The sequence below is a fragment of the Lipotes vexillifer genome, unplaced genomic scaffold (assembly GCF_000442215.2).
Source record: "Lipotes vexillifer unplaced genomic scaffold, Lipotes_vexillifer_v1.1 scaffold95, whole genome shotgun sequence".
NCBI lineage: Eukaryota > Metazoa > Chordata > Mammalia > Artiodactyla > Lipotidae > Lipotes > Lipotes vexillifer.
Window position 1 is genome coordinate 1,265,413 of NW_006791458.1, and position 25,918 is coordinate 1,291,330.

The 25,918-nt window shown below is 38.9% G+C and overlaps 1 protein-coding gene across 1 annotated transcript in view; it reads left to right on the top strand.

Annotated features, from left to right (window-relative positions):
• The window catches only part of ATP10B (ATPase phospholipid transporting 10B (putative)), a 127,310-nt gene that overhangs the window by 23,127 nt on the left and 78,265 nt on the right, over nucleotides 1–25,918 (top strand). Inside the window, 1 exon segment of the mRNA XM_007464400.1 lies at nucleotides 24,568–24,653. Within this exon segment, the coding sequence (XP_007464462.1) occupies nucleotides 24,568–24,653 (86 nt within the window).

Consider the following 25,918-nt stretch of genomic DNA (forward strand, 5'->3'; position numbering starts at 1 on the left):
GGAGAGGTGGGATCACAATTTAGAAATTTGCCTTAAATGCATTGAAGGTGTTTTGGATGTATCATAACCATCACAGGGAGAAACTTTTTCATACGTACATGCATCCTTCCCCATTATTTTCACCAAATTATGATTCATGGGGACTGAGTAGTGGTCTGGACATGCATATTTTTTAAATGTTCTCCCAGATGATCTTAATATGAACCTACCACTAGTTCATCAAAAACCTGTATAATAAAAGGAAGGTGTTACTTCCAAAAAACACTCATCATAATAATGGGAATAAAGCCACCAACTACAGGAGTCTTACATGTTTTGCCCATGTTGTCCTTTGTCCTCATGACCATCCTGTGAGGGAGACATCACTACTCCATTAGACAGATGAAAACCCTAAGGTACAAAAAAGGCAAAATTCACCACTTGTCTCAGGGAAGATTTTGAACACCTGCAAATGTGGTTTGTAAATTTAGTATCTTAAATAATTAGTATTAATGACTTTTTTTAGCTTGTTATTCCTGTTGGCTATGAGACTTTTATGTTGCCAAAAGGGGGTTTTTACTAACCTCAGAGATTTCTAGAAACTCCCAACCCCACACCATATACCCACAACCATTTTCACTGCTGTGTTCTGTTCATTGAAAGTCAATAAGACAAACTTTGTCCCAGCTCCCCTAGATGAGCACTTCTCAAGGTGGAGTCTGCCAAACCCTTATCTCAAGAGATAGTTCTTAAAAAACAAGGTGTGTGGTCAAATCTGATTAGGAGGCCGAAGTCCTGTGGACCCCTCTTGGAGGTTCTAATGTCCATGGATATTTTAAGGTCTCAGAGAAGACCTAGAGGAAGGAGGCCAGTTAAACTTTCTTTAACCCTGAGCTTTCCAAACTTATTTAACCTCAGAACCATTTGGGGCACAATAATTTTTCACCTTAATATGGAAACTTGAACACATTAATCTACATTGTGTGGAACACACGTGATCACAACAGGTGAGGAATGACCGAGAGGCTGACTATCCTCATGGCTTAGACAGCTCATCCTTGCCTTTCCTGTCTAGGTTCAGGGGAAATTATAAACATGAGAGAGCTTCTCAAAAGGATCTTTCCCCTGTGACACAGCACATCATTCTCAAGGTTGCCAAAGAGTTAGTTTCAAAATCCATTTCCCAGAATGCAACTTAGACCAAGTCAGGTTTCGGGGTTTTTTGGGGGGTTTTTTCCAGTTGGAACTTTTATCATGATGGGCCATCTTTGCATTCACAACATTATTGACCTGTTCTTGAAATATTTATTCCTACATCCCATTGCTGGGAAAAGGACAGAAAGGGAAGGAATACAAAATTAGGATTATGCCGAGGTCTGCAGAGCAGGCAAGAGGACTTCATTAGAGAATTAAATTGTACAGTTTTCTCTTTGGGGACATTTTTGACACCTGAAATGTCTTCTTTTTTTAATTTTTTTAAATTGAAGTATAGTTAATTTATAACATTATGTTAATTTATGCTGTACAGTAAAATGAGTCAGTTACACACATATATACATTCTTTTTTTATATGCTTTTCCATTATGGTTTATCACAGAATATTGAATATAATTCCCTGTGCTATATAGTAGGACCTTGTTGTTTATCGATTCTATATATAATAGTTGCATCTGCTAATCCCAAACTCCCAATCCTTCCTTCTTCCACCGCCCCCCGCTTAGTAAAATCTCTTCTTTAAAGGGGTTCCAAGATGGGCACTAGAGATTTAATACCTGAAAATAAGTATGTGCCATTTATTTTGGTAGACGGAACATTTACCAAAGCCAAAGAACCAGAAATGAATTCTTCCAATTAGTATTCCAGAGCAATTATCCTAGTTATCTTTTATCCAAACCACTGAAGCCCAAATCCTACTGAAGTGTGTGTCAGATCATTTCCCAGTGACAAGGAACTTGGGACACCAAGTTGACATGGACTAGCCTCTTCAGCATCACCTGAAAGTTTGTCAGAAATGCAAAATTTCAGGCCCTGCCCCAAACTAAAGCAGACTCTGCAGTTTAAGAGATCCCCAGGTGATTCATGTGCAATTGAAGTTGGAAAGCACGGGCCTAGAGCATCTTTGATTAATGTAATAATTGTGCCTATCTGTTTTATTGCACACATTAAAGATTCTTAATTGACTCTCCTTTTAACTAGCTTGAATTCCACTGATGGTTAGTGCTTTTAAGCCATTTGCTCAACTAAAAAGAGCCATTGTAACCTGGATCCTCCACAGTGAATGTGTGTGCTGATTTAACGTATTTAGACAGGAGAGCACTTTACCTACGGAGTTGAGGTGGGGTGGGGAATTATCTATCACCATCCCAGTTCAGTGATGTTGCATCTTGAATGAAACAAAAAGTCTCTGCCTGTCCATTCAACTTGTCTGCCCTGAGAACCAGAGAAGAATCCTCTTTCCTGCTGGATTTTATAATGGGACTGCATCTACGTAATAATATACAATAATAATAATAATAACAATAAACAGTATCAATAGGTAACTTGGTTGAGCACATACTATGTGCCATAAGCAGCTCTTCTAAGTGTTTTACACCTATAATTTCTTTCTACTCCTTCTAAAAAACCCTATGAGACAGGCACTTTGATTATCCCCATTTGACAAATGAAGCAAGAACAGTTCAGTAACTCTGCAAGCAAAGGACTGAGCTCAGCTTTAAACCCAAGAAGAGTTCTTTTATTTTAACTTTTCATTATGGGAATTTTCACGTATATACAAGAGTAAGAATAATGTGATAAATTTTTATGTGCTCATCACCAAATTTCAACGATCAGCTCATAACCAATCCTGTTTTATCTAGATCCCCACCCTCTTCTCTCTGTTAATTATTTTGAAGCATGTCTTTTCAATACCCAGCATTTTATCTGTAAATATTTCATTATCTATCTGTCAAGAATAGGATTTTTAAAAATATACCGTTCTATCATTGTCACACCTAAAATAGTGGCAGTAATTTCTTTTTTTTTTTTTTTTTTTTTTTTTTTACATCTTTATTGGAGTATAATTGCTTTACATGGTGTGTTAGTTTCTGCTTTATAACAAAGTGAATCAGTTATACACATACATATGTCCCCATATCTCTTCCCTCTTGCGTCTCACTGCTGTGGCCTCTCCCGTTGCGCGGAGCACAGGCTCCGGACGTGCAGGCTCAGCGGCCATGGCTCACGGGCCCAGCCGCTCCGCGGCATGTGGGGTCTTCCCGGTCCCGGGCACGAACCCGTGTCCCCTGCATCGGCAGGCGGACTCTCAACCACTGCGCCACCAGGGAAGCCCGTGGCAGTAATTTCTTGATCTCAACTTCCGAGTCAGTGTTCAATACTTCCAGTTAGTTTGAATAAGGATCAAAATAAGGCCAAATACTAAGATTACTTTCTTAAATCTCTTTTACTCTGTAGGTTCCCTAATCAGCTTTTTTTTTTTCCCCTTGCATATTTAGTTTTTGCTGCTGAATAAAACAAGTTGTTTGTCCCGTAAAATTTCCCATAGTCTGAATTTTGCTGATTGTGTTGTTTCCTTGTGGTTCCATTTTGTTTTCCTACCCACTATATTTCTATAGATTGGTGGTTGGATCTAGTACCTAAATTAGACTCAGGTTAGACTTGTATTTGTGTGCATGTTTATGTCAACATTACATCATAGGAAATAAAGTGTGTTACCATCTTGAGGTACAAAATGTCTGGTGGTCTTTTTTCAGTGTAAGCAGTCATTGATGATCATTGTTTAGATCCATTAATTCAATTGGGACGTGCAAAATGGTGATACTCTAACTCATGTATAAAGAGGAATTTCCCCTCATCAAGTATTTGGTTACTGTGCACTACCCTCTATAAAGGCAGGATAAGTGTTTGTTCCTTTCCTTTTATTTACCAGTTTTAAAACAATGACTTGATTTCCTAACATCCTCCAAAGTTGACCAGCGAGTTTTTCTTTCTTAGTATCAATATGAACTCCTGGATTAAAACATGTTTGATGTATGTCAAATCATTGCAGTTATTATCTTTATTGACTATCCCATCTTTAGCCAGTGGGTACTTCTTCAAATTGGCTTCCAAGTTCTTTTGCCATGACCTCAGTGGTCTTTGACAAATCTAGTCCCTTTCGATAGAAAAATGGCATTCAGAAGTCATAGTAAGTACATGCTAGAGGTACTTTTTGCTATTGGGTTAATCATTGTTTCTAGGCCATTTAAGTGAACAGAACTAGGACTTTTTTTTAAGATTAAATACATCAAGAATTATGCTGATACTTCAAATTCAGGGCTAGAGGGTTTTACTCAACCTCATCAATATTACGTATGTAAATCCTTCTCCCACATCAGGCAAAGTCCTTAACCACTGTACTACACAGCTCCCTTTTGATATTTGACACTCGATATTGGACACTCACCATTAGAAGCAGAATTAACGACATTTTCAAGATGAGAAAAGTTAATTTCAGAGAGATTGAATCTTGTCAAGGATTACCTAGCCAATATAGTACAGAGACAGAATTGGAACTAAATTCTGATGTACCTGATTATTTCTCCCACTGCTAAAGTAAATTTTAGATTCTTTTATATGTATTTTCATTTCTCAGATAAATACAATTTTCATATATACTGAAAATACTGAAGTTTTATAAGTTTTAGTTATAATTATATACAATAATACTTAGTATGACCATGATGGACACAACTCTATAAAAAGCTGTTATTTTTATTTTTATAGCCCCCTGACTTCCTTTTTTTTTTAATTCAAACAAAAAGTCACAAAAATTATAATCATCCTCCTCAGTTCACTCAGTCCCATGTAATGAATTTTTTTTATCTTGGTCTTTTGTTAGCACTTTTATGAATTCATCAGTTTTCCATTAGAGTTCTGAAAATACTTATTCATTCACTTCAGCAGTGTAGTCAGTTACCAGAAACCTGTACTTGTCAGAGTCTTTTCCATGAATTCCTTGAAGATGAAATCCTTTTATAGGAACATTTTTACAAAAGCATCAGAGTACACCCAGAACCGTCTGTAAATGACAAAAGACTTAAAAATGACCAGGGTTAAAGATTTGATGAAAGTTCATATAAGGCAATTGACAAGGAAATTTAGTTATTTCTGAGATATACATTTTAAAGTAATAACTAGAATTATGACTTACAACATTATACCAGAACATATAAGATTTTTAGAAATTTCATGTAATGTCTGAAACATTTATATTAACATATTTCCATACAAATAACCCAAAGAAAGTTTAGTATTACTTGCTTGCTTGTTTGTTTGTTTGTTTGTTTGTTTATACAGCAGGTTCTTATTAGTCATCAATTTTATACACATCAGTGTATACATGTCAATTCCAGTCACCCAATTCATCACAGCACCATCCCCACCCCACCGCGATTTTCCGCCCCGGTGTCCATACGTTTGTGCAATACATTTGTGTTTCAACTTCTGCCCTGCAAACCGGTTCATCTGTACCATTTTTCTAGGTTCCACATACATGCATTAATATACGACATTTCTTTTTCTCTTTCTGACTTACTTCACTCTGTATGACAGTCTCTAGGTCCATCCACGTCTCAACAAATGACTCAATTTTACTCCTTTTTATGGCTGAGTAATTTTCCATTGTATATATGTACCACTTCTTTATCCATTCGTCTGTCGATGGTCATTTAGGTTGCTTCCATGACCTGGCTATTATAAATAGTGCTGCAATGAACATTGGGGTGCATGTGTCTTTTTGAATTATGGTTTTCTCTGGGTATATGCCCAGTAGTGGGATTGCTGGATCATATGGTAATTCTATTTTTAGTTTTTTAAGGAACCTCCATACTGTTCTCCATAGTGGCTGTATCAATTTACATACCCATCAACAGTGCAAGAGGGTTCCGTTTTCTCCACACCCTCTCCAGCAGTTGTTGTTTGTAGATTTTCTGATGATGCCCATTCTGAGTGGTGTGAGGTGATACCTCATTGTAGTTTTGATTTGCATTTCTCTAATAATTAGTGATGTTGAGCAGCTTTTTAACATGCTTCTTGGCCATCTGTATGTCTTCTTCGGAGAAATGTCTATTTAGATCTTCTGCCCATTTTTGGATTGGGTTGTTTGTTTCTTTAATATTGAGCTGCATGAGCTGTTTATATATTTTGGAGATTAATCCTTTGTCCATTGCTTCATTTGCAAATATTTTCTCCCATTCTGAGGGTTGTCTTTTCGTCTTGTTTATGGTTTCCTTTGCTGTGCAAAAGCTTTGAAGTTTCATTAGGTCCCATTTGTTTGTTTTTATTTCCATTACTCTAGGAGGTGGATCAAAAAAGATCTTGCTGTGATTTATGTCAAGGAGTGTTCTTCCTATGTTTTCCTCTAAGAGTTTTATAGTGTGCGGTCTTATATTTAGGTGTCGAATCCATTTTGAGTTTATTTTTGTGTACGGTGTTATGGAGTGTTCTAACTTCATTCTTTTACATGTAGCTGTCCAGTTTTCCCAGCACCCCTTATTGAAGAGACTGTCTTTTCTCCATTGTATATCTTTGCCTCCTTTGTCATAGATTAGTTGACCACAGGTGCATGAGTTTATCTCTGGGCTTTCTATCTTGTTCCATTGATCTATGTTTTCGTTTTGGTGTCAGTACCATACTGTCTTGATTACTGTAGCTCTGTAGTACAGTCTGAAGTCAGGGAGTCTGATTCCTCCAGCTCCATTTTTTTCCCTCAAGACTGCTTTGGCTATTCGGGGTCTTTTGTGTCTCCATACAAATTTTAAGATGATTTGTTCTAGTTCTGTAAAAAATGCCATTGCTAATTTGATAGGGATTACATTGAATCTGTAGATTGCTTTGGGTAGTATAGTCATTTTCACAACATTGATTCTTCCAATCCAAGAACATGGTATATCTCTCCATCTGTTGGTATCATCTTTAATTTCTTTCATCAGTGTCATAGTTTTCTGCATACAGGTCTTTTGTCTCCCTAGGTAGGTTTATTCCAAGGTATTCTTTTTTTTGCAATGGTAAATGGGAGTGTTTCCATAATTTCTCTTTCAGATTTATCATCATTAGTGTATAGGAATGCAAGAGATTTCTGTGCATTAATTTTGTGTCCTGCAACTTTACCAAATTCATTGATTAGCTCTAGTAGTTTTCTGGTGGCACTTTTAGGATTCTCTATGTATAGTATCATGTCATCAGCAAACAATGACAGTTTTAGTTCTTCTTTTCCAATTTTTATTCCTTTTATTTCTTTTTCTGCTCTGATTGCCATAGCTAGGACTTCCAAAACTATGTTGAGTAATAGTGGTGAGAGTGGACATCCTTGTCTCATTCCTGATCTTAGAGGAAATGCTTTTAGTTTTGCACCATTGAGAATGATGTTTGCTGTGGATTTGTCGTATATGGCCTTTATTATGTTGAGGTAGGTTCCCTCTATGCCCACTTTCTGGAGAGTTTTTTATCATAAATCGGTGTTGAATTTCGTCAAAAGTTTTCCTGCATCTATTGAGATGATCATATGGTTTTTATTCTTCAGTTTGTTAATACGGTGTATCACACTGATTGATTTGCGTATATTGAAGAATCCTTGCATCCCTGGGATAAACACCACTTGATCATGGTGTATGATCCTTTTAATGTGTTGTTGGATTCTGTTTACTAGTATTTTGTTGAGGATTTTTGCATCTATATTCGTCAGTGATATTGGTCTGTAATTTTCTTTTTTTGTCATATCTTTGTCTGGTTTTGGTATCAGGGTAATGGTGGCCTCATAGAATGAGTTTGGGAGTGTTCCTTCCTCTGCAAATTTTTGGAAGAGTTTGAGAAGGATGGGTGTTATCTCTTCTCTAAATGTTTGATGGAATTCACCTGTGAAGCCATCTGGTCCTGGCCTTTTGTTTGTTGGAAGGTTTTTAATCACAGTTTCAGTTTCATTACTTGTGATTGGTCTGTTCATATTTTCTGTTTCTTCCTGGTTCAGTCATGGAAGGTTATACCTTTCTAAGAATTTGTCCATTTCTTCCAGGTTGTCCATTTTATTGGCATAGAGTTGCTTGTAGTAGTCTCTTAGGATGCTTTATATTTCTGCAGTGTCTGTTGTAACTCCTCCTTTTTCATTTCTAATTTTATTGATTTGAGTCCTCTCCCTCTTTTTCTTGATGAGTCTGGCTAATGGTTTATCAATTTTGTTTATCTTTTCAAAGAACCAGCTTTTAGTTTTATTGACCTTTGCTATTGTTTTCTTTGTTTCTATTTCATTTTTTTCTGCTATGATCTTTATGATTTCTTTCCTTCTACTAACTTTGGGTTTTGTTTGTTCTTTCTCTAGTTCCTTTAGGTGTACGGTTAGATTGTTTACTTGAGATTTTTCTTGTTTCTTGAGGTAGGCTTGTATAGCCAGAAACTTCCCTCTTAGAACTGCTTTTGCTGCATCCCATAGATTTTGGATCGTCGTGTTTTCATTGTCATTTGTCTGTAGGTATTTTTTCATTTCCTCTTTGATTTCTTCAGTGATCTCTTGGTTATTTAGTAACATATTGTTATCCTCCATGTGTTTGTGTTTTTTACAGTTTTTTCCCTGTACTTCATTTCTAATCTCATAGCGTGTGGGCAGAAAAGATGCTTGACATGATTTCAGTTTTTTAAAACTTACTGAGGCCTGATTTGTGACCCAAGATGAGATCTATCCTGGAGAATGTTCTGTGCGCACTTGAGAGGAAAGTGTAATCTGCTGATTTTGGATGGAATGTCCTATAAATATCAATGAAATCTATCTGGTCTGTTCTGTCATTTAAACCTTATGTTTCGTTATTTATTTTCTTTTTGGATGATCTGTCCATTGGTGTAAGTGAGGTGTTAAATCCCCCACTATTATTGTGTCAGTGTCAATTTCCTCTTTTATAGCTGTTAGCAGTTGCCTTATGTATTGGGGTGCTCCTATGTTGGGTGCATATATATTTATAATTGTTATATCTTCTTCTTGGATTGATCCCTTGATCATTATGTCGTGTCCTTCCTTGTCTCTTGTAACATTCTTTATTTTAAAGTCTATTTTACCTGATATGAGTATTGCTTCTCCAGCTTTCTTTTGATTTCTATTTGCATGGAATATCTTTTTCCATCCCCTCACTTACAGTCTGTATGTGTCCCTAGGTCTGAAGTTGGTCTCTTGTAGACAGCATATATATGGATCTTGTTTTTGTATCCATTCAGCAAGCCTGTGTCTTTTGGTTGCAGCATGTAATCCATTCACGTTTAACGTAATTATCGATATGTATGTTCCTATGTTCATTTTCTTAATTGTTTTGGGTTTGTTTTTGTAGGTCCTTTTCTTCTCTTGTGTTTCCCACTTAGAGAAGTTCCTTTAGCCTTTTTGTGCTGCTGGTTTGATGGTGCTGAATTCTGTTAGCTTTTGCTTGTCTGTAAAGCTTTTGATTTCTCCATTGAATCTGAATGAGATCCTTGCCAGGTAGAGTAGTCTCGGTTGTAGGTTCTTCCCTTTCATCACTTTAAGTATATCATGCCACTCCCTTCTGGCTTGTAGAGTTTCTGCTGAGAAATCAGCTGTTAACCTTATGGGAGTTCCCTTGTATGTTATTTTTCGTTTTTCCCTTGCTGCCTTCAATAATTTTTCTTTGTCTTTATTTTTTGCCAATTTGATTACTATGTGTCTTGCCGTGTTTCTCCTTGGGTTTATCCTGTATGGGACTCTGCACTTCCTGGACTTGGGTGGCTATTTCCTTTCCCATGTTAGGGAATTTTCTACTATAATCTCTTCAAATATTTTCTCTGGTCCTTTCTCTCTCTCTTCTCCTTCTGCGACCCCTATAATGCGAGTGTTCTTGTATTTAATGTTGTCCCAGAGTTCTCTTAGGCTGTCTTCATTTCTTTTCATCCTTTTTTATTCTCTTCTGCAGCAGTGAATTCCGCCATTCTGTGTTCCAGGTCCTTTATCCGTTCTTCTGCCTCAGTTATTCTGCTATTGATTCCTTCTAGTGTAGTTTTCATTTCAGTTATTGTATTGTTCATCTCTGTTTGTTTGTTGTTTAATTCTTCTAGGTCTTTGTTATACATTTCTTGCATCTTCTCTATCTTTGCCTCCATTGTTTTTCCAAGGTCCTGGATCATCTTCACTATCATTATTCTGAATTCTTTTTCTTGAAGGTTGCCTACCTCCACTTCATTTCATTGTTTTTCTGGGGTTTTATCTTGTTCCTTCATCTGGTACATAGCACTCTGCCTTTTTATCTTGTCTGTCTTTCTGTGAATGTGGTTTTTGTTCCACAGGCTGCAGGATTGTATTTCTTCTTGCTTTTCTGACTTCCTTTTGGTGAACCTCTCCTCCAGAGTTCTGCTGGGGCATGGGTGCGCGCACACACACACACACACACACACACACACACACACACACACATACACACACACACACACACACACACACACACACACACACACACATGGGATGCCTCCTTCCCAATGGTTTGCCCACTTCTATTAAACATTCTTTTTCTATTTTTACCCCTTAAGGGCCGCATTAGGAAGCTCTGCCAGGTTGTGTGGAAGATATAATCTCATTAAGGTGTTAACAGATGAAATCTTTAACAGCTTAAAGTTTTTCTCCCTCCCACTATCTCCATACCCCACGATAACATATTTATGTTGTAATAGTCGCCTTCACTGTCTTAAACACTATGGATAATTGTGGATATTTCAGGCCAATGTGGGAAATACTTGGTATTTCAAAGGAGAGACATATCACTCTAGTATATGGATTAGTCGGGACTCTTGGTTGCAGGTGACAGAACTCCAGTTCGAAGTAGCTTGGACAAAAAGGAATCTTATTGGAAGGATACAGGGTGAGATGGGCCTCAGAGTGTTGTGGACCCGAAATTTCTATCCATCAGTACAATCTCCATCTCCTTTGTCTACATTTCTCTCCATGTTTTGTTTTAGTCTCTCAAACCAGTTTCTTTCATGTGGAAGAAACATTGGCACCAGTAAAACTGCATTTATGCCCCAACCCCTAAAAAGGGACTGGGGACCTTCCCTGTTGTCCCGCTTGAAAAGCATCCCAGGGATTAGCCTGGCTGGTATCATGTGCCCACCCCTAGAACAATTCACTCTGGCCACTGGGGAAGGATTCTGTCCTTGGCATCCTCTAGTTCAACTTCATGTTTGAAATTGGCCTGTGAAGCAGGAGGGTACTGAGCAGCGCAACAATAAATATCCATTGCATCTATTCCGCATCAGGGCTATATAAGCCTAACTTAGGTACAACCAAGGTCATCTATGCTTAAGGAGGGGGGTCCAATGTCCTCTCTCCTATAGCTCCCAGTGGCATTTCCTCTTCCCCAAAAGCCCTTTCCCATCTGCCCTTTCTCTGCCTAGGCACCAGGTACGTAGGATGAATCCTTCCTTCTTTGTGCTCCCATAGACTTCGTTCTTACCACTCTCAACCACTGCACATACCTCTTTGTAGTTCATTTGATAAATTCATTTACTCAACCAGCACCCTATGAGGTCCTTCTGTTGCCAGACACTGTGTTAGGATTTGTCACTGTTGTTGTTGTTATCACAGGGGTGACTCATTATGATCATCTCTTCTGGAAATAACTGAATATAGAGTTTCTCAAACTGGAATTCATACTCTTTGTCACCTCTTTCGCCAAAACATGAGGTACAAAACATTGGATCTCATGTCATTTTCTTGCATCTCAGTTATCCACAGCAATAAAAATGTGTACAGAAAAGAATGCCTTTGCAACACTCCCTTAAGGCTCCACTGCCCATCTGGTGGCAGCTGCCCATATTTCCAGCATGCATTCATGCGTTCATTCACCAAATATTGACTGAATGTCTTCTATACGGCAAGTACTGTAGCATGTTCTGGGGGTCCAGGTGTAAACAAGAGACATACAGGCTCTAAGAGGGAATTAAACAGACAATTGTTAACAAACAATTCCACAAATAATTAATTGATTCCTTTTAGGAATGACAGAAGAAATCATTCTTTTTTCAGTATTAGCTTCACATGCCAAACCCATGCCTTTTTGTTGGAAAAATGTCATGGGAAGATTTCAAGATTAAATTTAGTCTTCGCCCTGAATAAAAATCAGAATATTTGTCCACTTAAAAAAAAGGGAACACAGACTATAAGGAATCCTTAAATAGACCTTTTCTCCCACAGCCCTGCAGCCCTCTCTGTGTACTTTTGTGGAAATCACTGGGGCAGGCAGGGAGACCCAGTTACTTGCACATGCAGACAATTTCCTCATCCAGAGTCAGAGAGGAAAGTATCTGCCAGTCACTGTTGCAGGTTATCTTGAAAAGAACTCTGACCAGAAAGCAGAAACATTATCGAGTGCTGGTAAATGTCATTAGTTTTCAGATAGAATTCTCAGAAATCACAGGGTTAATTTGCATGTCAGGGAGGAAACCTCAGTCACCTGACTCAGAAGCTGGGGCATGAAGAACATTTAATTCTACCATTTACCCAAATATGCTAAAAAAAAAAAAAAAAAAAAGTTTTTTCAACCACTTTAAGTAGTACTCTTCTAAGGTCGCAGTATATCTTCTGTGTAGCTGCCCAGGTTGGTGTGGTTTGTGTACCCTGTAACCCCCGTCCTTGCAGAGTCCCTGTGAGCCTGTGAGTCCTTGCAGAGTCCACAAATGACTTACAAATGCTGCTTTGTCATCCTCCTCCTGGCCTGGAGTGGAGATGGCTCTTCTAGTCGTCTGACCTGAGGGTTGTGTAAAAACACACTCTGAGAGCTTTGCAGAAGCTTGGCAATCCCTAGTTCAACTCTTTCACATACATCACCAGCTTATGATAAAAGCTCAGTATATAAGTGCATTCTCTGTTGGAGGAAAGAGTTTAGCTGATTTCTCTTTCTTCAATGAACAGAATCTTTCGTTTTATTTTTTTAATGTGCTTAGCTCTTTATTTTTTTGTTTTGCTTTTCTTTTTCTTTGAGTTTTATTGAGATATAATTGACATACAGCACTGTTTCAGTTTAAGATGTAGAGTATAGTGATGTGACTGACATACATCATGAAATGATTACCACAATGAGTTTAGTGATCATCATCTCATATAGATACAAAATAAAAGGAAATGAAAAAGTACGTTTTTCCTTGTTATGAGGATTCTTAGGAGTTATTCTTTTACCAAGTTTCATATATAACATACAGCAATTTTAATTCATGTCAGCAATGTTAATCATGTTGTACATTCCTTACCTAATAGTTATTTATCTTATAACTAGAAGTTCGTACCTTTTACTGCCTTCATCCAGTTCCCCCTCCCCCCACCTCCTGCCTCTGGTAACCATAAATCTGATCTCTTTTTCTATGAGTTTGTTTGATTGGTTGGCTGGTATGAAACTATAGTTGACCTACAACACTATGTTAGTGTTAGTCTGGTGCACGACATAGTGATTCGATATTTCTGTACATTACAAGATGATCACCACAAATCTAGTTACCATCTGTCACCATACAAAGATACTACATTATTATTGACTATATTCCCCGTATTGTACATTTCATCCCCATGGCTCATTTATTTTGTAACTGGAAGTTTGCTTTTGTTTCCCTTGCCTGAGGAACCAGATCCAAAACAATATTGCTAAGACTGATGTTAAAGAACGTACTGTCTATGTTTTCTTCTAGGAGTTTTATGGTCTCAGGTCTCACATTTAAGTCTTTAATCCATTTTAAGTTTATTTTTGTATGTAGTATGAGAAAGTAGTACAGTTTATTTCACATGTAGCTGTCCAGTTTTCCCAGCACCATTTATTGTGGAGACTGTCTTTCCCCATTGTATATTCTTGCCTCCTTTGTCATAGGTTAATTGACCATATAAGCATGGGTTTATTTCTGGGCTCTCTGTTCTGTTCCATTGATCTATGTGTCATTTTTTATGCCAGTACCATGCCATTTTGATGACTGTAGCTTTGTAGTATAGTTTGAAATCAGGGAGTGTGATACTTCCAGTTCTTCTGTTCTTTCTCAACATTATTTTGGCTATTCTGCGTCATTTGTGCTTCTAATTAAATTTTAGAATTATTTGTTCTAGTTCTGTAAAATTTACCATTGGTGTTTTAATAGGGATTATATTGAATCTATAGATTGCACTGGGTAGTACAGTCAATTTAACAATATTATTTCTTCCAATCCATGAGAATGGTGTATCTTTCCATTTGTTCGTGTTGTCTTCAGTTTCTTTTATCAGTGTCTTACAGTTTCCCAAATACAGGTCTTTAATCTCCTTGGTTAGAGTTATTCCTAGGTATTTTATTCTTTTTGATGTAAATGTAAATGGGATTGTTTTCTTAATTTCTGATAGTTCATTGTTAGTGTATAGAAATGCAACAGGTTTCTATGTATTAATTTTTTATCCTGCAGCTTTACCACATTCACTGATGGGTTCTAGTAGTTTTTTGTTGGCATCTTTAGCATTTTCTATGTGTAGTATCATGTCATCTGCAAATAGTGACCTTTTACTTCTTCCTTCCCTATTTCGATGTCTTTTACTTCTTTCTCTTGTCTGATTGCTATAGCTAGGTCTTCCAATACTATGTTGAATACAAGTGGTAATAGTTGGCATCCTTGTCTAGTTCTTGATGTTAGAGGAAATGCTTTCAGCTTTTCACTGTTGAGTATGATGTTGCTTGCAGGTTTGTCTTACATGGGTTTTATTATGTTTAGTTGTATTCCCTCTATGCCCACTTCGTTGAGAGGTTTTTTTTTATGTAAATAGATGTTGAGTTTTGTCAGAAGCTTTTTCTGCATCTCTTGAGATGGCCATATGATATTTTATTCTTCAGTTTGTTAATATGGTGCATCACATTGATTTGCAGATATTGAATGATCCCTGCAGCCCTGGAATAAATCCCACTTTATCATGGTAAATGATCCTTTTAATGTATTGTTAAATTTGGTTTGCTAATATTTTGTTGAGGATTTTTCCATATATATTTATCATTGATATTGGCCTGTAATTTTTCTTTTTTTTTTTAACATCTTTATTGGAGTATAATTGCTTTACAATGGTGTGTTAGTTTCTGCTTTATAACAAAGTGAATCAGTTATACATATACATATGTTCCCATATCTCTTCCCTCTTGCATCTCCCTCCCTCCCATCCTCCCTATTCCACCCCTCTAGGTGGTCAAAAACCACCTAACTGATCTCCCTGTGCTACGCGGCTGCTTCCCACTAGCTATCTATTTTACGTTTGGTATTGTATATATGTCCATGCCACTCTCTCACTTTGTCACAGCTTACCCTTCCCACTCCCCATATCTAATTTTTCTTTTTTTGTCTTTGGTTTTGGAATCAGGGTGATGCTGAACTCATAAAATGAGTTTGAAAGCATTCCTCTTCAATTTTGAGGAATAGTTTGAGAAGTGTAGGAAGTAACTCTTCTTTACATATTTGGTAGAATTTACCTGTGAAGCCATCTGGTCCTGGGGTTTGGCTTATTGGGAGTTTTTTTGGCTACTGATTCAATTTCATTTGTGGTATTAGTGATCTGTTCATATTTTATATTTCTTTCTGATTCAGTCTTGGGAGATCATATGTTTCTACCAGTTTATCCATTCTTCTGTCTTTCCATTTTATTGGCATATAACTGTTCATAGTAATCTCTTCTGATCCTTTGTATTTCTGTGGTGTCAGTTGTAGCTTCCTTCATTTCTGACTTTTTTGAGTTTTCTCTCATTTTCTTGATGAGTCTGGCTAAAGCTTTATCAATTTTGTTTATCTTTTCAAAGAAACAGATCTTAATTTCATTGTTCTTTCTTTTTTGTTTTTTTAGTCTCTATTTCATTTATTTCCACTCTAATCTTTACTGTTTCTTTTCTTCTACTAACTTACAGTTTTGTTTGTTCTTCTTTTTCTAGTTAAAGTATAAGGTTATGTTGTTCTTTTGAGATTTTTCTTGTTTCCTGAGGTAAGCTTGTATCTCTATAAACTTCCTTCTTAGAACTGCTTTTGCTGTGTTGCATAGATTTTCAATCATTGTGTTTCACAGGCTGGTGGGTGGGGCCAGGCCCCAGCTCTAATAGAAAGAGGACTTCAAGATGACAACTGGCAACATTGGAGTCCTTGTGATAGAACGAGCTTCTGAAAATGACTTCCACCAGCATCTCCCAGAGGGAGTCCCAGTTGCCTCTTGCCTCTCTGGGAGGCTCTTCAAGATTAGTAAGTGGGTCTGACCCAGGCTCCTTTCAAATGACAGCCTTTGTTCTGTGTCTCAGAGTGTGTGAGATTTTGCATATGAATTTTAAGAATGAAGTCTCCGTTTCCTTCAGCTCTCCCAACACAAGCCCCACTGGCCTTCAAAACAAGGTAGTCTAGGGGCTTGTCTTCCTCATGCAGAACTCCTGGGCTGGGGAGCCTGATGTAGGGCTCAGAACTTACTCCTTGGGGAGAACTTTTGCAGTTGTGAATTATCCTCCCATCTGTGGGTTGCTTACCTGGGGGTATGGGTCTTGACTGTTACCACAACTCTTTACCTCCTACCCATCTCCTTGTGGTTCCTTCATTATTGCTTTAGTTTCGAAAACTCTCTTCTGCTAGTCTTCAGGTCATTCTCATTGATAGTTGCTCTGTAAATAGTTATAATTTGATACGCCCATGGGAGGAGTTGAGCTCATGGTTTTCCTACTCTGCCATCTGGCTAGCAGAATCTTTCTTGAATATTTCCTAATGGCTGTAGAGGGGTTTCAGAATGGTCTAAGACATACTTCCTGTCCTGTGAGAGCTTAGAACTGTGGGTCCCTATTTTTCTTTAACATAAAGACCCTCAGTGACTATCAAAAATTTTTGATAATCCTAACCCCCAAATCCCTCCTCCCTGAAAGTGGTTGTCTTTTCAGTGTCCGTTAGTTAAGAAAATAAATTAAAACAAAAAGCTACCATGAATTTGGTGACCTTTTTAAATGGATTTGTATTTATTGATCTCAGGAATTCCTACAGAAATTTGAAAACCATGTATGTGTTAGAGTTATTTTTACTCTGTCTACAGACAGCATTTTGGAGCACATGGGGATGTATAGACAAGTTGCAGGGCTTCATGTACCAATTGGCTTATAGAAACAGCTTGGTATTTGACAAAAGTGTAAAACATTTCAAGTTCCAAGTGAGTGGTGTGGATTTTACAAATTGTCTAGGCTCAAAGGAAGGAGAATTTGTGTGACCTATGGTAGACATATGGGTCCTTAAGAGGTAAACCCTTGAGCTTGGCAATGAAGGTTTAAGGGAATTGTCAATAAGAAAAACTTGCAAGGAAATCATGAAAACGGCTCAGAGGGTTTGCTCTATAAGAAGACAGCATTAAATGCTTACATCCAGCAAAGAACAAGCACAAGCTTTAGAATCAGACAAATGTGGGTGTTCATGAGCCGTGTGACCTTGGGCAAGTTACTTAGCATCACCAGCACTCAGGTTCCTCTCTTATAAAATGGGTCTAACCTGTCCTGAACACTTCACGGAAGAGTTGGGAAGATCAAATAAGATCACATAAATAAGGGGCAGCATTTTGTGAAGTGTGATTTTACCAAGTAAATAAACATCATTATTTTTTAAAGGCCTAGAGATGTCCAGTGGACTGAGTAGACCACTGTGTTGATTAGGATTCTTGGTTTTCAAGGAACAGAAATGATTCTGGCTCACTTAAACAAAACGGAATTATCAAAAAATGTGCTGGGAGGTGAGGTGGAAGGGGTGAAATACACAATATGACTCACAGATTCTAAGGAAATCTGAAGAACCAGGCTCAGAAACAAGAACCAGGAAATTTCAACTCGGCAGGAGAATATTGGTAGCAGCAGTTACTTAATGTTCTCCTTTGTCTTTCCTTCCCTGAGTTATATTCTACTCAAGGCAAAGTCCCACGGTGAGTGAATTTAGTGGGCAGGGCATCGTGATTTATAGTCTCATTAAGATTATGAACCATGGAGAAAAGGTAGTTTTCCAAAAGGAAGTTAAAGGATTGTTAAAGAAAGGAGAACACGATAGAGAGTGAGTCACCAGAAAACATCTATCCACTACAGACAATCTCAAAAGATCATCCATACATTTATGTAATCATATTTATTGATGAACTTTGAATAATAGTGAAAAATAAGCCTAGGAAAGTAAAAGTTGAGGCTAATTCAAAGGAAATGGCCTAGTCTAGATACAGGAATATATCACAACCTCTTTATTTCACCATGGCCTTCTCGGTTGCCCCAGGAGGATACAGCCTACTGTATCTAGGGCATAGGTCAGTAAGGAGTACATTAATCCCAGAGAGTCATTACACACTAACACTTGGCTCACTTTCCTTTGCTTTCACTGATACCACCATTGACACATACGGCTAATCTGGGAACTTTGAGTTGTTTTATGGCTGCAATAATTGATTTGTGTCAATAACCGCTTCCTTCTCTCTAATTCTCACTTCCACGGCTCATACATTATGGGTATTCAATAAATACTTGAATACATGGATGGATCGTTGGATGGATGGATGGATGGATGGATGGATGGATGGGTGGGAGGGAGGCTAGTCTGGCCCATGTTGGGATCTAGGATTTTGACTGCTTTTTTTCTTTTTTTTATTAGTTGAGCCAAAGAATTTCCTTGCAAGAAGCAATCTCATTCCCATGAATCAAAGTTAAGATTTGTACCTGGGGCTTTTCCTACTTGTGTGGGGCAGTCTTTACAGAGAGGTTTTCTTTGTTACCTCCTCATCCATCACCTTTCAGTATTTATATTTATAATATTCATCTCCCCAGCACTAACCTTACCTCTCCAAATCTTTATAGTGTACCTGTTAACACAAGGTATCACAGGAGATGCTCTAGAGGAAGCTGACAGTTTACTCAAGGAAGCAGAGATCTAGATACATCAGTGTTAAATGGAGGCATGAGAGTTGATGTGGAAACATGTTAAAAGAGCAATTTTTGTTGGCTGGGGTGAAACAGTCTGTGGGGATATGGGTGGACTTCATAGAGGAGGTGGCAAATAAAAAACCTCTCAAATGTTAAAGATATATATAAAGTAATAATTCTCAAAAGAATGTTCTCTGTCTAGGCAATTTAGTATCTTAACCTCTACCTTTTGAAGGTACCCTACTTTAAAATGCAAATTATACTTGGAAGAGGTAACTCACCACATTGCTTATTAGTTGTAGTAATTTTTATATATTTTCTACTATATATTAAAAATGAATTCTTTTTTCATAACAAATCCCCTTTTATTTATTTTTGGCTGCATTGGGTCTTTGTTGCTGCATGCAGGCTTTCTCTACTTGTGGTGAGCAGGGGCTACTCTTCATTGCAGTGCATGGGCTTCTTATTGCAGTGGCTTCTCTTGTTGCGGAGCATGGGCTCTAGGTGTGCGGTCTTTAGTAGCTGTGGCACACGAGCTCAGTAGTTGTGACTCATGGGCTCTAGAGCACAGGCTCAGTAGTTGTGGCTCACGGGCTCTAGAGTGCAGGCTCAGTAGTTGTGGCGCACAGGTTTAGTTGCTCTGTGACATGCGGGATCTTCCCTGACCAGGGCTCGAACCCATGTCCCCTGCATTGGCAGGCGGATTCTTAACCACTGTGCCACCAGAGAAGCGCCCCCCGCTTTTATTTGTAACTGTAGGATAGTACATATATTGCCAGGAACCTCCACCGTGATTATACAGTAGTTTCTGTGGTATACGAATGGTGTATACAGATTTCTCTTATTACAAGTCATTATGAGCCCCAGTCATAAAACCTAACTTTTTTCCAACTGAAGAGAAGAAAATAGAAAAATTTGGATTGTGTCCTTTCCTAATGGACTGTTAGGATAGAGGGTATTCTCAATCTCTGCAACTTCATCTCCTGTTAACTTGGAACTTTTTCTAGAGCAATTCTTTGTTCTTCCCCCTCCCCCAAGGGACATTTGGAAATGTCTGTAAACATTTTTGGCTGTCACAGCTGAGGGGGAGAAGGGGAGGGTGCTACTGGCATCAAGTTGGTGAAGGCCAGGGATGCTGCTAAACATCAAAGAATTATCCAGCCCAAAATGTCAAGAGTGGCAAGTTGAGCTACCCTGGTCTAAAAATGCCTTGAGCTGCCAATCAACCAGATGTCTATGTAGACACTAGAAAAAATGAAAGTGAGCCACTGCAAAACCTTTCATGAAACATAAATACAAATCTTTTAGAAACAATCAAAGAAATAAAAAAATGTTAATAGCAGTAAATCAAAGGTCAGCAGGACAATATTATGTAATTTAGTTTTTGATTCTTCCTTATCTGACCCAAGTTAAGAAGGGTGGTAGTGATGGTGATAATGATGATGGTTTCTAGACACTGGGGTTTGCTTACATTTTTTATTGAGATACAAGTGACATATAACATTATATTAGTTCTAGGTGTCTAACATAATGATTTTATATTTGTATATATTGTGAAATAATCACAATAAGTCTAAGTTAATATCTGTCATCATACATAGTTACTTTTTTTTCTTATGAACAGAACTTTTAAGGTGTACTCTCTTAGCAATTTTCAAATATGCAATGCAGTATTATTAAACATTGTTGCCATGCTTATGTTATATTCCTTGACTTATTTATTTTTCAACTGGAAGTTTGTAACTTTTGACCCCCTTCACCCATTTCACCCACCCACAACTCCCTGCCTCTGGCAATAAGCTTTTTTCTTTAAATTTAGATTCCACATACAGTTGACCCTTGAATAACACTGGGGTCAGGGATGCTAACCATCCACACAGTGGAAAATCCACATATAATTTATAGTCAGTCCTCTGTACTCGCAGTTCCACATCTACCAACTCAACCGACCACAGATCGGGTAGCACTGTAGTATTCACTATTGAAAAAACCTGCATAAGTGGATCCACACAGTTCAAACCCATGTTGTTCAAGGGTCAACTATATACAGACCTCATTTATTGTACTTCGGTCATAGGAAGTGGAAAAGGAATATAGAAAAGGAAATAGAGCCAAAAGGAGATCTTAAACAATAATCTTTCATTGTGCATCAAAATAACACTGTGGGGCTTCCCTGGTGGCGCAGTGGTTGGGAGTCCGCTGGCCGATGCAGGGGACACGGGTGTGTACCCCGGTCCGGGAAGATCCCACATGCTGCGGAGCAGCTGGGCCCGTGAGCCATGGCCGCTGAGCCTGCGCGTCCGGAGCCTGTGCTCTGCAGCGGGAGAGGCCACAACAGTGAGAGGCCCGCATACCGCAAAAAAATATTTTTTAATAAAAAAAAAAATAACACTGTGGTTTAAGAGAGCAGGCTGTGTGGCGTCAGACGTCCTGAGGTTAAAGCCTGTCTTCTGCTTTGCTAGCTGTGCACCATTGGGAAAATTCACTGAATCTCTCTAAGCCTTAGTTCCTTCATTTGTAAAATAGGGTAATAATAGTACCTACCTGATGGAGTTATTGTGTGAATTCAAGAGAATAGCATGTATAAAATATTTAGTTATACTTGACACACAATAAGCATTCAGTAAGTACTGTAATAATAATAATAATGAGAGGAGAAAGTGGAATAAATGTATTGATGATGATGACGATGATAACAATGACAGTGAAAATAATGATTGATGATTGGTTTTGGAGTCTGATGATGTGGATTGCATTGCTGGCTCTGTTACTTACCAACCATAAGACAATTGCTTTATTGAATCTGCATTTGCACTTCTGTCCACACCTCTTAAGGTTACTGTGAGAACTTAATGACAGGTGCCCGGCACATAGTAAATACTCCAGATCAGTAGGTCTGGCCCGAAGAACCACAAACACACTGTGCTCTCTGGAAAGGGTTTGCCTTTTCCTGTACCCTGATGGCTGTTCCTTTCATAAGGACAACACCTTAGATAAAAGGCTGGGTCAGAAAGAAAAGGTGGTTAGGTGGGCTTCATCTCCAAGCTAAGAAAAGCTAAGGGGCAGTGAGTCAGAAGTGAATCAGAAATTCCTGAACAAGGTAAAAAATAAGGACCCTGACAGATTTGTAGGGCTTGGCAATGCCCCCGCCACTGCTGTCCTTGAGTTCTCCTAGCAGCTCCCTAGAGTGAGTTACAGGAAAGCCTAAAAAGCAAGCAATGCTGATGGGTTCTCTAGAGACAGCAGGGCCGTGTGGCCCTCTCCACAGTCTATCTCGGGGAGGAACAGAAGGGGCCCGAGGACAGAGAGCTAGAAAGGGCGAAATCACCTCTCCGTGTAGAGAGGGAGACAGAGCACCCAAGGCCAGTGCCCAGAAGAATAAAAGAGCAAGGGATGCTTCAAGAGGAAGGTCATTGGGAAGCCCCACTGAGGGACAAGAGGCTTGAGCACTGCCAGGGATCCGCCAGGTATGATTAAACAGCTGACAGGGACTCACTGCAGCAGGATCATTAGCGCTCAGACCCTGCTGCCACTCACATCTGAAATAAGTTTGGATTTAGAAAGCTAGCAATGAGCTGAGTGGTACAGATCAGGAGGGAAGCACACAGCTTAATCAGGGCCGTGAAAGCAGCTGACAAATTACAGCGTGATTTGTCATCATCTCAGAACTCGGCAAGTGTTTGTCCCTGAAAGAATCAATACTTGCACGGAAAAGGGCTGTATTTTTAGAAACTCCTGGATGGGTAATTTATTTCAAGTGAATGGAGAGTTTATGTTGGCGCCCCACAGGACCGATGGACAGTATATTTACACGAAGCCAGAAAATGCTATCATTTCTTCTAATCAATTTACTCCTTTGAACAGCTGTACCTTGAAGCTTGGAGTGATAAATTCACTCCCCGTGCTAAAAGCTCTACCCTGGGAACCGCTTCCAATCCCACCTTTAGTACTGCTTTGTTCTATATGCATAGCATGTTATGCCTTTCAAAACTTTCCCACATGGATTCTGTCTTCTGGGGTGCAAGTGAGGTGGACAGGGAGGCGGTGTTAGCCCCATTCTACAGAGGAGAAAACTGAGGCTCAAGAGTTGAACGTACTATTAGCCAATGTGGGGTAGAATTGGAAAGCAAGATCTCCCCACCCCTAGTTGTGTTTTCCCCCTCATTGAACTTAAAGAGATTGTACAACTAAAATACTGAATGAAAGAGAAAAAGTGAAGAGTCAAGAATGTGTTTTAAATGCTTTGCTATAAGAATGTTCACTAGGGGGCAGTGTGCTGTGCAAGAACAGAGGGTCTGCACTCAGACTTGAATTCAAATCCCAGTCTTGATATGACCACGGACAGCCACTTAACCGTTGTGAGTAACAGTTTTCCCATCTCTAAAGAGGGGCTAATCAAAGTACTTACTTCATAAAATGATTGAAAGCTTGAAAAAAAATAGCATTTCTTAAGTTCTCATTGCAGCATCTGACAGAAATAAGAGTCTAGTAAATGCTACTTGTTTTGTGTTTTTTTGTTTGTTTGTTTTTTGAGAATTTTTTAAATTTATTTATTTTTGGCTCTCATTGGGTCTTGTGGATGCACGTGGGCTTTCTCTAGTTGCAGCGAGCGGGGGCTACTCTTTGTTGTAGTGCACGGGCTTCCCATTGCGGTGGCTTCTCTTTGCTGCAGAGCACAGGCCCCAGGCGTGTGGGCTTCAGTAGTTGTGGCTCACGGGCTCAGTAGTTGTGGCTCACAGGCTCCAGAGCACAGGCTCAGTAGTTGTGGTGCACAGGCTCAGATGCTCTGTGGCACACGGGATCCTCCCAGACCAGGGCCCTAGCCCATGTCCCCCACACCAGCAGGCGGACTCCCAAGCACTGTGCCACCAGGGAAGTCCCTACTTATTTTGTTTTATTAGCTACTATTTTCACAGCATTTTTGCAATAGCCAAACAATTGAAACCATGTCAATGTTCAGTAGTGAGAGGATTAAATGAAATAGGGCGACATTCATGCAATAGGTATCTATCCAGGTAATATGTAAAAATGCTCAAGTTGTGTGAACACTAAATCTCATTGTTGAAATGCATAAATGTGGATGTTTGTCCATTCATAAATGTGTATGTAGGTGTATGCATATATTTTTTAAAGCCTGGAAGTTCTGTATACACACGAATATTGGCTAGCTATAGGTCGTGTGATTTATAATCTCTACTTTTTTGATTATCTATTTCTATGCTGCCCAGTTTAGTAGCCACTAGCCGCCATGTGACTATTTAACTTTAATTAGTTAAGTGAAATTAAATAAAATTTAAAAATCAGTTCCTCAGTCATACTACCACATTTCAACAGCCGCATGCAATGCGTGGCTTCTACATTATACAGTGCGGACATAGAACATTTCCATCATTGCAGTAAATTCTGTAGGGCAGCTTGAGTCTAGAGACTCAAACCCAAGCTGGGGAAAAGTGGTCATGACAGGGCCCTCCCTTTGCAGTGCATTCAACTTTTCATCTGCATCTATTCTCTCCTCCTTAATGAGGATTTAACTGTTTCTTTTAACACATTACAACTATCACAGTGTGGCAAAGCGGGGATTACCTTATTTACAATGGTTCTAACAGTGATTAGCTCTCCTGATGATCCTATTAAAACGAGACCCCTCTGACTTAATAACCTCACAGCATCCTCTCTCTCACAGGAGGTACAGTTCCAACCAGAAGGTTTCCACAACATCGTCGTGTGTGAGAAGCCTAACGACCACCTTAACAGGTTTAAGGGTTATATGTAAGTATGTGCCACCTGTGTGCTGCTTGTAAATATCTACTCTGCAGCTAGAAAACATTTTTTCTTGAAATGGCCAACCAGATAAGCATCTGGGTCCTAAGGAAGTTTATTTCTTTTTATTATAAAAAAAGGGCTAGAGAAAACTAACTAAATTGGGAAAACTTTTCTAGTCTTTTTTTTTTTTTTTTTGCTCGAGTGATATTTAATTATCTCACAGGGTTAAATTCACTACTAGTTTTTTCAGAACTCTGGTGAAACAGCATCAAAATCGAGACCACACTCTGATTCAGGGGAGGCAAGTATGATTGAATTTAGATCAGATTTCTGAAGGGGCCTTTACTGCCCTGTAGGTAAGAACGGGGACTTCGGAGTTGGATAGACCTAGGTTCGAAACCAGGCTCTATCACTTACAGGCTGTGTGACCTTGAGTAAATTAATTAACCTCTCTGGGCCTTCATTTCCACATCTGTAAAATAAAGATTATATCTACATCACAGGATTTTTCTTGTCTAAGAACTGATCATATGCAAAGCCCATAGCACAGAAACTGGCACAGAGTAGATAGTTAATGCGACTGCTGCTGTTGCAATTGTTGTTATTGTTCCTCACCTCTGGTTCAGCCTAAAAAGAAAAAAAAAAGGCCAAAAAAAAGAGTAGTGGTAACAGATGTGAATAAATGCCCATATTCTGGCTTTAAGAGTTAGAGGACTTTCACAGAACATCGTCTCATTTAATCTGCAAAACAACCCAGGGAAGTGAGAATTATGATTCCCATTTTTCAGATGGGAGATCTGATGATAAGATTTTTCAGGATTCTCCCAGAGGCACACAGCAGCTTCAAGGCAAAGCCAGGACTTACAGCCGGGTCTTTTCACTCCAACCCCGCTGTGTTTTCCATTGTCTGCACACACAGCTCAGACATGTTATAGCAACTTCTCTACCAATGTGCCCTGCAATGAAGCTTAAGAAGGCTTCTTGGGAGGCAGGTGTCAATGCTTTCCCTCCACCCACATTTCCTCAGGCCGTATGAGATATCTTGAGGAGCAAGATAAGAGGGGAAAGGGTAAAGACAGTACAAGAGAAATAGCAGCGTTTCAACGCAAATTACTTCTTTTTTTTTTTTTTTTTTTTTTTTTTTTTTTTGCGCTACGCGGGCCTCTCACTGTTGTGGCCTCTCTCGTTGTGGAGCACAGGCTCCGGACGCGCAGGCTCAGCGGCCATGGCTCACGGGCCCAGCCGCTCCGCGGCATGTGGGATCTTCGCGG